The sequence below is a fragment of the Mobula birostris genome, chromosome 1, assembly GCF_030028105.1.
Source record: "Mobula birostris isolate sMobBir1 chromosome 1, sMobBir1.hap1, whole genome shotgun sequence".
NCBI lineage: Eukaryota > Metazoa > Chordata > Chondrichthyes > Myliobatiformes > Myliobatidae > Mobula > Mobula birostris.
The window spans coordinates 157,079,184-157,092,729 of NC_092370.1; the positions used below are offsets into that span (position 1 = coordinate 157,079,184).

The 13,546-nt window shown below is 43.6% G+C and overlaps 1 protein-coding gene across 1 annotated transcript; it reads left to right on the plus strand.

Moving 5' to 3' along the window:
- The first annotated feature begins 591 nt into the window (after positions 1-591).
- LOC140192552 (EEF1A lysine methyltransferase 3-like) lies at positions 592-11,484 on the plus strand. Its single transcript, XM_072250145.1, has 5 exons — positions 592-615; positions 1,528-1,600; positions 3,656-3,813; positions 7,443-7,554; positions 11,084-11,484. Exons 1-5 carry the CDS (start codon positions 592-594, stop codon positions 11,482-11,484), a joined length of 768 nt encoding a protein of 255 aa, XP_072106246.1.
- Positions 11,485-13,546: the final 2,062 nt, after the last annotated feature.

A 13,546-nucleotide genomic window follows, 5' to 3' on the forward strand; every position in this document is an offset into this window, starting at 1 on the left:
GATTTGTCCGATGATTTCACCGCTTTGCAAATGTGCTGTTATCACATCTTTGATAACTGACTCCAGTAGTTTCCAAGCAATGGCAGAGATGAAACTATGTCAGATAGGGAGGTAAAATGATAGACAGTACTTGTTAGAAATGAAAGAGGTGATATGAATGAAGCAATAACTAGAGAGTGTTACTTATATAGCCAGGAGGCAGCTGTGCAGAGAGAAACAGATAAAATTTCAGGTTGATGACTCCTTTCATCTGAAGTAGCAGAAATTTTCTGTGGGAAAGCTGAAACAGCAGTGAAATGAAGTACGGGAAAGCATCAGAGCAGGAAATGCAATAGCAGAGTACCCGAGAGAGAGATGAACTGAGATATAGCACGTACACAAACCTAGTGCTCTGGACCCAGCGTCTTGCCCCTATCCACCCATTGCTGACTCTCACAGCCAAGTCTATCTACATAAATGTCATGGTGGAAGTAGGTTTCTTTTCCCATATAGTAAGCCCACCCATGTGGATATGCTGGGAAGGACACCTCAGTAAATTAGTGTCTACCTTTCCTCTCTTTCCAAATAATCAGCTTTATTATTTTAGACTCGATGTCCTACAGCCTCCTGACCCAGGTTGGACTAATTAGTAATGGTAATTAAAATGGAAGTGGATAGGGCATTCAATGATAGACCCCACAGAAGCAATATTTAAATAGAGCCAGGCACCGAAAGTATCCAGGATTCTATATGTGGTGACATTGTTGCTTTGTTTTCATCTCTGAATTAATGCCAGAGCAAATACCTTTGAATTTGCAACAGAGTTCATATCCTCCTCTGGATATGTTGCAATGGCTTGTTTCCATTACCAAGTTCTTTTAAAACTCTAAGGGGGATTCTATTCAATCCAATCTCCTTCCAATATGAACCAAACCTTTAAACCCTTCCAGGTCTCAACAGGGAAGATGCAGGGACTACACTTCCCCTGATTAAGCTGTCCTAGAACCAAGGGTCAGTTATCTTAGAATGACGCAAGGATGACCCCACTTGGAGTACTGTGCTCAGTTCTGGTCACCTCACTACAGGAAGGATGTGGAAACCATAGAAAGGGTGCAGAGGAGATTTACAAGGATGTTGCCTGGATTGGAGAGTGTACCTTATGAGAATAGGTTGAGCGAACTCGGCCTTTTCTTCCTGGAGCAACAGAGGATGAGAGGTGACCTGATAGAGGTGTACAAGATGATGGGAGGCATTGATTCTGTAGAGTCAGAAGCTTTTCCCCAGGGCTGAGGTGGCTAACATGAGAGGGCATAGCTTAAAGGTGCTTGGAAGTAGGCACAGAGGAGATGTCAGGTGCAAGTTTGGGGGCAAGTTTGTTTGTTAAATAACACAAGTAACACAGAATCCCCGACCCTATCAAAATAAATTTAATAAGCTTAAACAGAAGGCAGCTGGAGACCACATTACAAAGAGCGAGTCATTTGAGGAAAAAACACAAGGAACTCAAACGATTAACGACGATCATTAATCAGCAATTAACCATTTCAGGTGCGCAAAAAACCCGAGCCCAGTGCTCTCCCGCGCCCCGCAGAGGCCCGAAGAGCTCATTACAGGAGCAAGGGTGAGTTGAAAAGGGGGAACGGGATACTACACCCAGCCTTTCTCTCTTCCTTTTCCACCATCTGGAGACTCAAACACTCTTCAGGTGATGTGGTGATACACTTAGACTTGCATTTTTATACTTTGCAGAACACCGCCCTCTATCTGAAGGGCAGACTCAGAGTTAACTGTCACCTGCCTCTTCTTCATCCAACTCCCACTCGGCCCGATCGGTCGGTAGTTGTTGTAATGAAGCCCAGTGAAAGATGGAGGAATAGTGCCTCATCTGTTTAGGCACTTCATAATCTTCCAGACTCAATATCAAGACCAACAATTTCATATAATCTCCTTTTAAAAAAATTCAGAACTAATCTGATTTTTAAAATTCAGAGCTAATCCCTGTTATTGACTTGAATTTTCTCTCTTCATTACCACCACAAGATCCGCTAAGCATTACCTTTAGCTCTGTATTTCACAGCTTTTCCATTATTTTGTTCAGAATCAGAGTGGTAGAAAGACACAACTTGGAAACATGATGAGTTGGTTCTTCCTCCAACCCCCACGCCCAATTAACCCATCGACACATAGTTCAGACTGCGGGGACTATCTACAGGATGCACAGCGGCAATTCACCAGAACACTTTGAAAAGCACCTTTCAAACACACGACCTCCAGCAGCAAGAAGGGCAGCTCAGGAACGCGGCCGCCCGGCGGCTGTTCTCCCCGCCACGCACGATATCTCGCCGTTTCTTCACCCTGGCTCAAGATCCTGGAAATCTCTCCCTGGTAACATCACAACCACACCCCAAGGACTACAATGCCTCGGGAAGGCAGCAAGCCACCTCACGGACGGCCCTGTGAAAGCTCACGTCGCTTGCATGACAATAAAACAAAATCGTAAACAGTTTACCCTGTATTACCAAGATTAGCCTCGCGTCGGATTATCAAATATTACGTTGGTCCTATATACTGCTTTCCATCTTCTCTGGTGCAGCCTCCTCACACCACTCCTCATAGGAGGATCAGAGGTGGAGAGGGTCAGCAACGAGGGTCGGTGTTATAATTTCGAAGGACCTGCCCCGGGCCCAGCACGGAAGTGCAATTACGGAGAAAGCACGGCAGCGCCTCTGGCTTCCTTAGGAGTTTGTGGTAATTTGGCATTGTATCTGAAACTTTGACAAACTTCTATAGATATGTAGCGGTCAGTATATTGACCGGCTGCATCACAGCCTGGTATGGAAACATCATACCCTTGATCGGGAAATCCTACAAAAAAGTGGAGACAGGCTGGTCCATCACAGGTAAAAACCTTCCCTCCATTAAGCACATCTACATGAAATGCTGTCTCAGGAAATCAGCATCCATAATCAGGGACCCCCACCACCGAGATCAAGCTCTCTTCTCACTGCTGCCGCTAGGAGTAAGTTACAAGAGCCTCAGACTCAACCAGAAGGTTCAGGAACAGTTAACACCCGACGCCGCCAGGTTCAGGAACAGTAATTACCCCTCAACCACCAGGCTCTTAAACAAAAGAGGATAACTTGCCCCATTATCGAAATGTCCCCATAACCACTATACTCACTTTCAAGGACTGTACATCTCATGTTCTCGATAATTGTTATTTGTTTATTTATTATTCTATTTTGCCCTTGCTTTGGATCTATGGATTATGCCTCCTGTCCCCAGCATGTTTTCATTGTCAACCGGGAATTCAGCAGGAATCGGCATTTCTCGCTGTTTTAAGACAATACTGGAGTCATTAGGGTCACGCTGAATCAGTGATTAAATTTATTTGAAGTATAATCTATTTTATAGTACGTGACAGTAGTATTTATTCATCTGTTTATTAACTTCGATAAATACAGCACAGAATAGACCCTTTGAGCAACACCACCCAGTAATCCCCCCAATTTAACCCTAGCCTAATCACGGGACAATTAACCGGTAGGTCTTTGGACTATGAGGAATCCGGAGCATCCGGAGGAAATTCACGTGGCCATGGGGAGAAGCTACAAACTCCTTAATAGACAGCAATTAACACACAATTAAATCACGCCCTGCTCTCCTTTAATCTCAGGTAAATTCTTGGCTCAGACCCGTAAACTCTACATGTCTGGTATGGAAGATAACAGTATGTTACTGCAGGAGAGAGATTACGAATTTGATGGACATACTATGAAGATTAGTCTGTTTAAAGAATCTTCATTGGGTGTTTCTGCTTATGTCTGGAGTCCTGTAAGTCTGATAACTTATTACCAGTCTATTTTGCTTAAGAGAAATCCTGATACACCAAGCCCTTCAGCACAACTCGTTCTCGTTGTCTGTGACATCTCTCCAAGCCAATCCTTCTTGCTTGCGTTTGGTCCATATCCCCCACAATGTTTTCTATCTATGTATCCGAGCAAATGTCTTTTAAATGACGACAGGAAAGATTAATACGATTGAAAGTGCAGAGAAAATTTACGAGGATGTTGCTAGGATTTGAGGGCCTGATGTATGGGGAAGGATTGGATAGGTTAGGGCTTTACTCCCTAGAACGTAGAAGATTGAGTGGAGATTTGATAGAAGTATGTAAAGTTATTAGGGTTATTGATAGAGCCAGTGCAAGTAGGTTCTCTCTCTCTCTCCTCCCCTCCCCCCCCACTGAGGTTGTGTGAGACTAGAACTAGAGTTAAAGGTGGACTTTTTCACTTGAAGTAGTGAGAATGTGGAAGTATTAGATGCGGGATAAATTGCAAATTTGAGAAATTTGGATAGGTACATGGATGGGAGGGTGATGGTCCGGGTCAGATCAAAGGGACTAGGCCAACAGTTTGGTATGAACTAAATGGGCTGAAAGGCCTGTTGCTTTGCTGCAGTGTTCTATGATATCTAATCTCAATAATTGCGCCTGCCTCTACAGCTTATTCCATACACCCACCATCTTCCTTGTGGAAGAACTTGTCCCTCAGTCCCCTTTTAGCACTCTCCTCACTCGCCTTAAATCCCATGTCCTCTAGACTTGAACTCCCCTACTTTGAGGGGAAAAAGACTGATATTTTACCTTACCATGATTTGAAATATCTCTGCAAAGTCACCCATCAGGTTCCAGTGCCCAGAGAAATAAAGGTCCCAGCCTATTCAGCCTCTTTATATCTGCAACCCACCAGGGCAGGTAACATCCTTGTGAATTACACTCTGCCTTTGCCAATTGCCGAAGAGCTTCTGGTAGCGGTGGCTTGGATCAGAAGCATGCACGTCTCCGGGAGGCTACCCACAGAGTGTACTCTGATTTTAAAGCAGTGTAGTATAAGCCCCTCGATGGAGAATGACGCACATTTGTGTGGGGATGTTTGACACGTTTCCGTTCCTAAAGCCTGCCTTATTGTAACCGAAGTGCATTCAGGTACACCAGAGAGAGACGCCGTGGACTTTGTACAATAGACTGGACCATATACTGTATTGATATAATTGGTACCCAGGGAATCTAACAAATGAAGAAAATGTTGGACATACCAGACATATCATATATGGAGGTGGGGAGGGGGCTCCTGCACAGGACCGAACGACGCTGCAGAAGGTTGTAAATCTGGTCAGCTCCAGCTTGGGTACTAACCTACAAAGTACCCAGGACAACTTCAGAAAGGCAGATCCATTATTAAGGACCTGTAGCACCCAGGGCATGCCCTTTTCTCACTGTTACCATCAGATAGGTATAGAAGCCTGAAGTCACACACTCAGCGATTCAGGAACAGCTTCTTCCCGTCTGCCATCCGATTCCTAAATGGACATTGAACCCTTGGACACTACCTCACTTTTAATATACAGTATGTGTTATTGCACGCTTTTAATCTATTTAATATACGAATACTAATTGATTACTTAGAGGAAAAATAAATTGTGTATTGCATTTAATTGTTGTTGCTAAGTTAACACATTTCACGTCGTATGCCGGTGATAATTATCCCGATTCTGAATAGCTCCGGAAAGTTGAAAGGATAACCAACGGGGGAACACTTGGCTAGCTCTTCCTAACTGAAATGATAACTCGGTTGGATCTGGCGGAGTTATGGAAAAGACAGTGGCACAGCTCCAGTTTCAATTCTGATCACAAGTGTAGTTATTGTGCACTTTTCCCTGCGGCCAGGCGGGGTTTCCTCCACGTGGTCTGGTTTAGGTTCAGAGTTATACAGCACGGAACCAGGTCTTTGCTTCGATGAGCGACCCTCGCCGAGACAAACTCGGCGGGCCCCATGGCTCAATTCTGATCCAACATCTACTGTTCTAATGACCCGAGTTTGGCCCACATTCCTCTAAACAAACCTTCCCTATTGGTAACTGATTTCCAGTGTTAGGTGGTTGTGAGGGTGGGAATAAAATGAGGGTAGGATCAGTTAAAGGTACCCGTTGGGCTGGAGTTTCAACTTTATAAGCATAATAAATAGCGATTTACCGAGAAGCGGAGGAAAACAATTAAGACTTAATGTATACAGAATCACAAAAACTATAGAGACATGGTGATAGAGAAGCCATATGCAATACTTCCCCCGATTCTTCCTTTGAACGTGCAATACAAGTCAAAGCATCGTAGAACAGTAGTGCGCAGATACGGGCCCTGTGCTCAACCCGCATGCCGACAGTGTCCATTCAGCTAGAACAATGAGACAAACTTTAAAACTTAAGGACTGCGACTCCACTGGCTCTATATTTTTTAAAAAAACTCAAGACTCCACTGTTGTTATTTAGTGCAGCAACAATGTGCATCGGAAGTATGAGGATTTGTCAGGGTTCTGATTATTCCCGGGGCGGGGGCGAAGTTTTCTCCCCCCGAGAAAGATTTCGGCTGCATGACACTAAAGATAATATGCAAAACAAAGAAAGACATCTCGAGTTTGGTACCGAAGAAATATTTCCGAAGTATGAAGCCTTACAAGTTGAGCCGACCTACAAAATACTCCTCGAACCGCAAGTAGTTCTGAGTTGTAAACGTGTTGGATGAAAGACGAGTCTCAAGCTGAAATGACAAGACCAGGGAAATCTTAGTGAGAAAAGCGGAGAAACGAACACGGACCGAGGGAGTTCCACAGTTCGCTTCGAATGGGTCAACCAACACCTGCATTGATCGAGAACCATCTTTGGCCTGTCCTTCTGACCATGGAATCAGACTCGCCGAGTTACAATCTCAAATCTAGTGGAGTTTGATTCGCGTTCCTACCAACTGAGACACAAGGCTCTTCACTAGCTAAGTCTCTCATACTCAATGTCAACATGAAACCAGGTAACAAATGGGTTCGGTATTTGCATACATCCATAAATCGATTTTGTCTGCAAGTCACAACTTACAATATGCTAACCATACTTTTGTAGTATTGTAAGTAAAACATAACGTTAAGATAAGTGGGTGTGAGAGAGAGAGAAGCTTGCAACAAGTTACCACCTTCTCTTCAAATTAATCATTTATATTTCACCAGCACAAAACGTTCAGCGCGCTCTTCACCAGCGAAATTGTTTCCTTCTATCTTCGGGTGAATTGAACCCTGTTTCGACCCTACCCTTCGCCTCACTTTTCCACCGTTGCCCCATGCTGTCAATGCAGTACATCACAATCCTTGTCCTTGATCATTTCGCTCTGACTTTCAAACTGAACAAAACTAAAAGTTTAATCAAATTAATAGTAATCGTTTTGGGTTTCCATTGTATTTCTCTCGTCTCCTTCGTTTAAGGCCCCGATTCCTTTAAATCAACTGTTCTTCAGAATTCGGCAGGCTGCACTGACCTTCTCACGAAAGTCTTCCGCATGTACCCTACCACCATCCTATTCCCACTTTCTCACATCGGCTTCTGTCTGAAAGTGGTGTAGAAACGCATTTTGTCTCTTTCCTCAGGGCCTTGCTCTTTGTCGGTATTTTGAGGCCGAGAAGATGAATTTTACCGGGAAGAAGCTGCTTGAACTTGGTTCGGGAAGCGGAATTGTGGGGATTTTGGCGACGTTGCTGGGTACGTTCATTCTTCCAATTAACATCTAACTTTGTTTAAAAGTGGGATCTCCCAGTGGCCACCCATTTTAATCCCACTTCCCAGTCCGACGTGTCAGTCGATGGCCGCCTCTACTATCGCAATGCGAACAGTCAGGTTGAAGGAGCAACGCCTAAATTACTCGAACTTCCGGCGATGTCCCCCCTCACCTTATCACCTCCCTCTGGTGCTCCTCCCCTTTTTTCCATGGGGTGTTTGCTATCAGATTCCCCCTTCTCCAGCCCGGTATCTCTTTCACCAATCAACTTCCCAGCGCTCGACTTCATCCCCGCCAGCCGCTACATGGTTTAAGCTCCCCCCTTACCCCCGCTTTCTTACATTGACTCTTCATCTCCTCACTCCATCTCTTCTCTCTCTCTCCCCCCCCACCCCCCACCCCCCACCCCCCACCAGTCTTGATAAAGAGTCTCGGCCCGAAACGTCGACTATACTCTTTTCCATTGATGCTGCCTGGCCTGATGCGTTCTTCAGCATTTTGTGTGCGTTGTTGAACTCTTTGTAAGTTAGTTTTCGCCACGCCCACAGTGTCACTATGTTCGGATATGATCCAGGCGGGTTGGTAGTTCGGACTTTAATGCGAACAAAATTAGAAGGAAAAGAAATCAGTAAACGCTAGGTAAACAGGGCTATTAATGGGAAACGTAGCTAACAGTGCGGCTGAAAGAAAATATAAAACGAATACCGCTAGTGTTCAGAGTCAGTTTGATCGATAGTCCAATTTCTCAGGCAAGGCCGAACGCAAACAGGCGGCGAAACGCTGCTGTGTTCAAGTCTCGACCAGCACTACGCAGAAACGAGTGGAGTTAAATGCAGTCAGAATGAAATAATAATTAGCTAACGCATGCATACTCACGAGCGCAATGGCCGCATTTGCTGCGCTGCCGAATCCGTGGTTGTGGCACTACTTGCTATAGTGGACACCATTTGCAGTGTAAATCAATTTATTCACAGTTCACCCTGGCAATATCTGCTAATTAGGCACGGCCTGTAAGTGTTAAGTATGAGCAATGACCACCCCAGCAAGAGAGAAGCTAATTATCGTCCCTTCTGGCATTCTCGACAGCAGTATCCTGCGGGTCGTTATTGCCCTTAAACTCCCATGTAATAGCACCAGTTTCTGACCTGAGGGCAGGGAGATACGTCTGGACCAGGCCCCACTGGTCACTATTATTTTCAAGAATTTCTTCCCCCTGAAATACTGGCTTTACTATTAATACCCTGAAGAGTTCACCTCTTGATCTTCTGTATTCAATAGTGATTAATCGTAAACTGTCCAATAATCCGACCCTTTAAACCACCATGTTATAGAATCAGATTTAGACGTGAAGTTTGTTGTTTTGAGACAACTGTACATTGCGAAGAGATGAAATTACTATAAATTATTTTTAAAAAGTGCAAACCGAAAGGAATACTGAGGCAGTGTTCATTATTTTATGGACTGTTCGGACATCTGATGGGGAGAAGTAGTTGTTCTTGAATTGTATGTGGGCCTTAACTCTTGTACCTCTTTGATGGTAGTAATGAGAATGGATCATGTCCGAGATGGTGCAGGTCCTTAATGATGGATGGCTTCTGAGGCAGCGCCGCTTGATGGTGTCCCCGATGGTGGGGACGGTTCCGCTCTGTTCTCTCAAAGTTCCAATCCCAGCCATTGTAGTATAACTTCTGCCCATTAGTATTCCAACTTTGATGTGTAAGTCAACATTCCATGAACCTTTTAAGGCTTTAAGAAAACCTTTCATTAGCCTTTAATAATTGTTAAATTTCTCTCCTAGTTCAGTTTAAGCTTCTAAATGCAATATCCTTGACCATCATTTTTGCGTTCGTTTTGTTGTCATACCACCTGAAATGTTAACTGCTTCATAGCGTCTGAGGAGAGTTCCTGTATTGTCTGTTTCTCATTTTCAATTGCTGCCCACTCCCTCCCCCATTCAAATAACTCTCCCACAGTGGTATCAACTCGTTTAATTTACATCCAATTACATTGTTAATCGGATCCGAAAGTTCAGATAACGTGACTCACCTGAAGGTTAGTAAAAAGTTGAAGCACCGTCAGAAATTCCTAGGAATCATAGCGAGTAACACTGTCGTCCATAACTATCTTTTACACCAGTTACCTTCCTATATAAATACTCATCGCATTCGATCCACCTACTATTGCATACTGTCACCTGTGGAGCCACCGAGTGCAGTCTGGAAGGCCATACTAGCAATATCCACAGGTTCTCATCCGTCTGCCTCCCGGAAGGCAAGCGAGCGTTCAGCGCCGACTGCCTTCCCTAAGATCGCTGCCAGGGAGCGGCTTGTCGCTCTGTGGCTCACTGACATGCGGGCAGGCCTCTGCGCTGGCGTGCTGCCTCTCTCTTCAATGACGAGGAGGAAGACGGTACCGCGTTGTGGATTAGAGTATTGCATTTATGGACTGTGAGCTTTTCCAGTCTTATGGTTCTTATATTCTGCCCGTTCCTTTCCGTTTTGTTGCGCGACGGGAGAGGGGTTTGGGGGATGTCCTTGTTGCGTTTTGTGCAGGGTGGGGGGTTGTTGTGGGTTGACGACTGGGATGCCGTTTTTTATGCGGGAGTTGGGCTTGATGTTTCTCTCTGAACGACTTCACGTTCTTTTAAAAACGCAAACACGAAGAAATCTGCAGATGCTGGAATTTCAAGCAACAAACATAAAAGTTGCTGGTGAACGCAGCAGGCCAGGCAGCTCTCTAGGAAGAGGTACATTTGAAATCTCTCACTAGCTCTTCCTTCAGTTAGTCCTGACGAAGCGTCTCGGCCTGAAACGTCGACTGTACCTCTTCCTAGAGATGCTGCCTGGCCTGCTGCGTTCACCAGCAACTTTGATGTGTTACTTTCACGTTCTTTCCTAGTTTCTTGGCTATCTTGAGAAGACGAATTTCAGTTGTTTATGGGTACATACTTTGATAATAAATGAACCTGTGAATGTTAATCGCAGCTGATCCTATAATTATCATAGTGCTTGAAATTAATATTTTTTTTGGCATCGCAGACTTAACTCGCATCTCTAGTTGCTATTCCTCGTGCATCCGCTCATAATCATGACTCGCATCTGCTCACCCTTCCACTGCATATCCACTGTTCTAAGTGATCATTATTTTAGGGGATACTGTGACCGTTTCTCATGTTACACTGTCAGGAGTAGCAACTAGAGATGAAATTCTGATTTTTTTAGCTGAGGGCATCAAGTTAATTATGCCAATTTCATGATCAATAGCAGTGCCTGTCCATAATCAAGTGTCAGTGGTGACATTTTCGCCGTACTGGTAGGCATCAGCTAACAATTCCTATTTACTCGGGCAATTATTTAAATTTAAGGTATGATATTACTTTATATTGGAGATATCTATTCCGAATGGCCGAGTGAGAAAAATACAAATACAAATGTAGCATCTATAGAGTGTTAGAGTTGATTAGTATCATAACAGAACAACACCATCAATAATGATATTTCTGATATTTTCCAGGCGGAGACGTCACTCTGACAGACAAACCATACGTCTTGAAGCAAATCGAGTACAATGTCTCCGCTAACATTCCTCCTTGCTCCAGACATCGGATAAAAGTCAGCTCTCTGGTTTGGGGGACTGATCAGAAAAACTACCCAAATGATTTTGATTTCATCCTGGGCTCGGATATTGTGTACAGTCCATCGCAATTTCCTTTCCTTTTGCAGACACTTCAAGATCTCTGCGGTTCAAACACTGTCATTTACCTGTCTTCCGATATAAAGTACAGAGAGGGCTCGGTCCATTTCCACGAGGTGCTGGTGCCAGAGAAGTTTAATAGTGAGGTAATTCATAGAAGCGGGAGTAACTGCATTTACAAAGTGACCAAAAAGGCCCCGGCAACGAACTTCACTTTCTGATGTAGGGACAGGAAGCTCCCAAACTTACATTTTTTTTTCCCTTCTAAAATAACTTTCCTCTCCGTTTATTTGTTTCGATGCTGAGGTTCACCAAATATTGATGATTTTTCTGGCACATCTTATTATATAAATGGCTTTTTTCCCTTCTGAAAATACAATTTAAAAAATCTTAAAGGGGTTTATGGCCCTCAGGTTCCAAGTACCGAATCAACCTCTCCTCTTGCCCAAAGGCAATGGTATACCCATAAACGGACATGGCCAAGTTACAGCAGCAGTATAAAATACTGAAGATGCCGAAGTAGAAATTATTCTGTTCCATGTCAACCTGGAACTTACAATTGGTCGATGAGGGTGTAAATTTTCCAATAATATGCTAACATCTTTAAGAAATAACGCCGAGGGTGTTTCATTCGCAGTTAATATCGCAAAGTGCTATTCAATTATCGAGTCACATGAGACTGCAGAGGCTGGAGGGTACTCCTTCTATTTCCGGCAGTTTAGACGCATCTAGGCGTATTACTGCCCGCCGCAGGATGTATAATTAATTATAGAACTTCAAGGAACTCAAATTCTCGAATATAATCTAGTCTCACGTATAAACTGAATAATAGACTCTAATTTGATGTTGGTTCTCTTGATGGCCAAACAAAGATTTAATAGAAAACCAAAATACATTTAAGAAAGACAGTCTCTTGAACAACATGCTTCTTTCAATTTTGTGTCGATTATAGCTCGGCAAAACATGCTGGACTGTCGCTGGACTACCACAGTCACATAATCCAGTGGGATGTTTTCCTATTAACTTTAAATAATAGTTTAGTCCACAATGCCCCAACCTAAATCTTGTTAATCTCACCATATCTCTACGATTTAAAAGGTAACAGTCTGAGACCTTTTTAACTAGCGGGTGACTAGAAAAATAATGCCTGTCCTTTAATTCATTATTCCAATCCTCCTGCATCTTCTTCTCTATACCTTTTTAAATCCTACTTCTCAATTCTGCTCTGCCTAAGGAAACTCTAATTTCTACTTGCTTGCTCTGTAAGGAAGACTTTGCAATGCCATCCATAATTTCATTTCCCTCCACCCCAGCATACCCGGGTATCCATGAAAATCTAGCTGCACAACCCATTTTCCCTACTGTAAACAACACAGAATCTCAATAACTATGTCAGGACGAGCTTTTGATTTATTCCCTTTTACAGCCTCTAAGGCAGCAGCAGAATCCGAACAGATGATTACCCTACATGGTCTTCTATCCACCGTAAGGCCCAGAGGATTGCTAATAATTCTATTGCAAAGACAGAACCACCATCTGAAACCCGGTGACCAATCTTAGTTCCAAGTTGAAACACATACAACCCAAATCCTGCCCTACTGCTCTCTGGGTCCACTGAGCAATCAGTAAAAATCTTCAGATAAGATCCCCATTTATTATTTAAATATTCATTTGTGCTCACCGCTGATGAAATTGCACTGCTTCCTTGAAGCCGAAAAAGGAGGAATAGGTCTGCTTCTGATTCTAGCAAGAGCCAAAAAGGGACGGGTGGCAAGCAAATTTGGTCAACTATGTTTTCCTCAGTCAGTTTCAATTTCACAGCCCAGTTATTAACCAAATCCAAAAATGGATATCTTTTAATTTTACTATGGCGCTCTGACTTCCCCTACAAAAGACACTTTGGCAGACAGCTGTGATTGAATCCATTTAGTTTTACCCAATACTGCAGGCCCAACTGAACTCGTCTTAAATGTAGAGGCACTTCCATCCGCGCACACAATGCCGGAACTGATGTTGCTCTGAAAGCTCCACAACAGAGTCTAAGTGCTTTGGATTGCACAGTGTCTAGTTTTCTAAGTACTGCCGTAGCAGCAAAACCATAAGCAATACAACCATAATCTATAACTGATCTAATCGGCTGGAGGAATTTAGCAGTTCAGGCTCCTTTAACCACGTGTTGCTTTAATTATCTAATTCCGGCCATTCATAACTCCCGTGAAATAAAAACCACATGCAATTACATTCATTTAATTTGAAAACCCTCAGAGAAAGTGGAACTGAAAA

Bases quoted from the DNA above. Each gene is read 5' to 3' on its own strand.
- LOC140192552 (XM_072250145.1), top strand. From the start codon at position 592: ATGTCCTACAGCCTCCTGACCCAG. The intron at 3,814-7,442 runs GTAAGTCTGATA...CTCTTTCCTCAG, and splicing joins CTGCTTATGTCTGGAGTCCT to GGCCTTGCTCTTTGTCGGTA. The intron at 7,555-11,083 runs GTACGTTCATTC...GATATTTTCCAG, and splicing joins GATTTTGGCGACGTTGCTGG to GCGGAGACGTCACTCTGACA.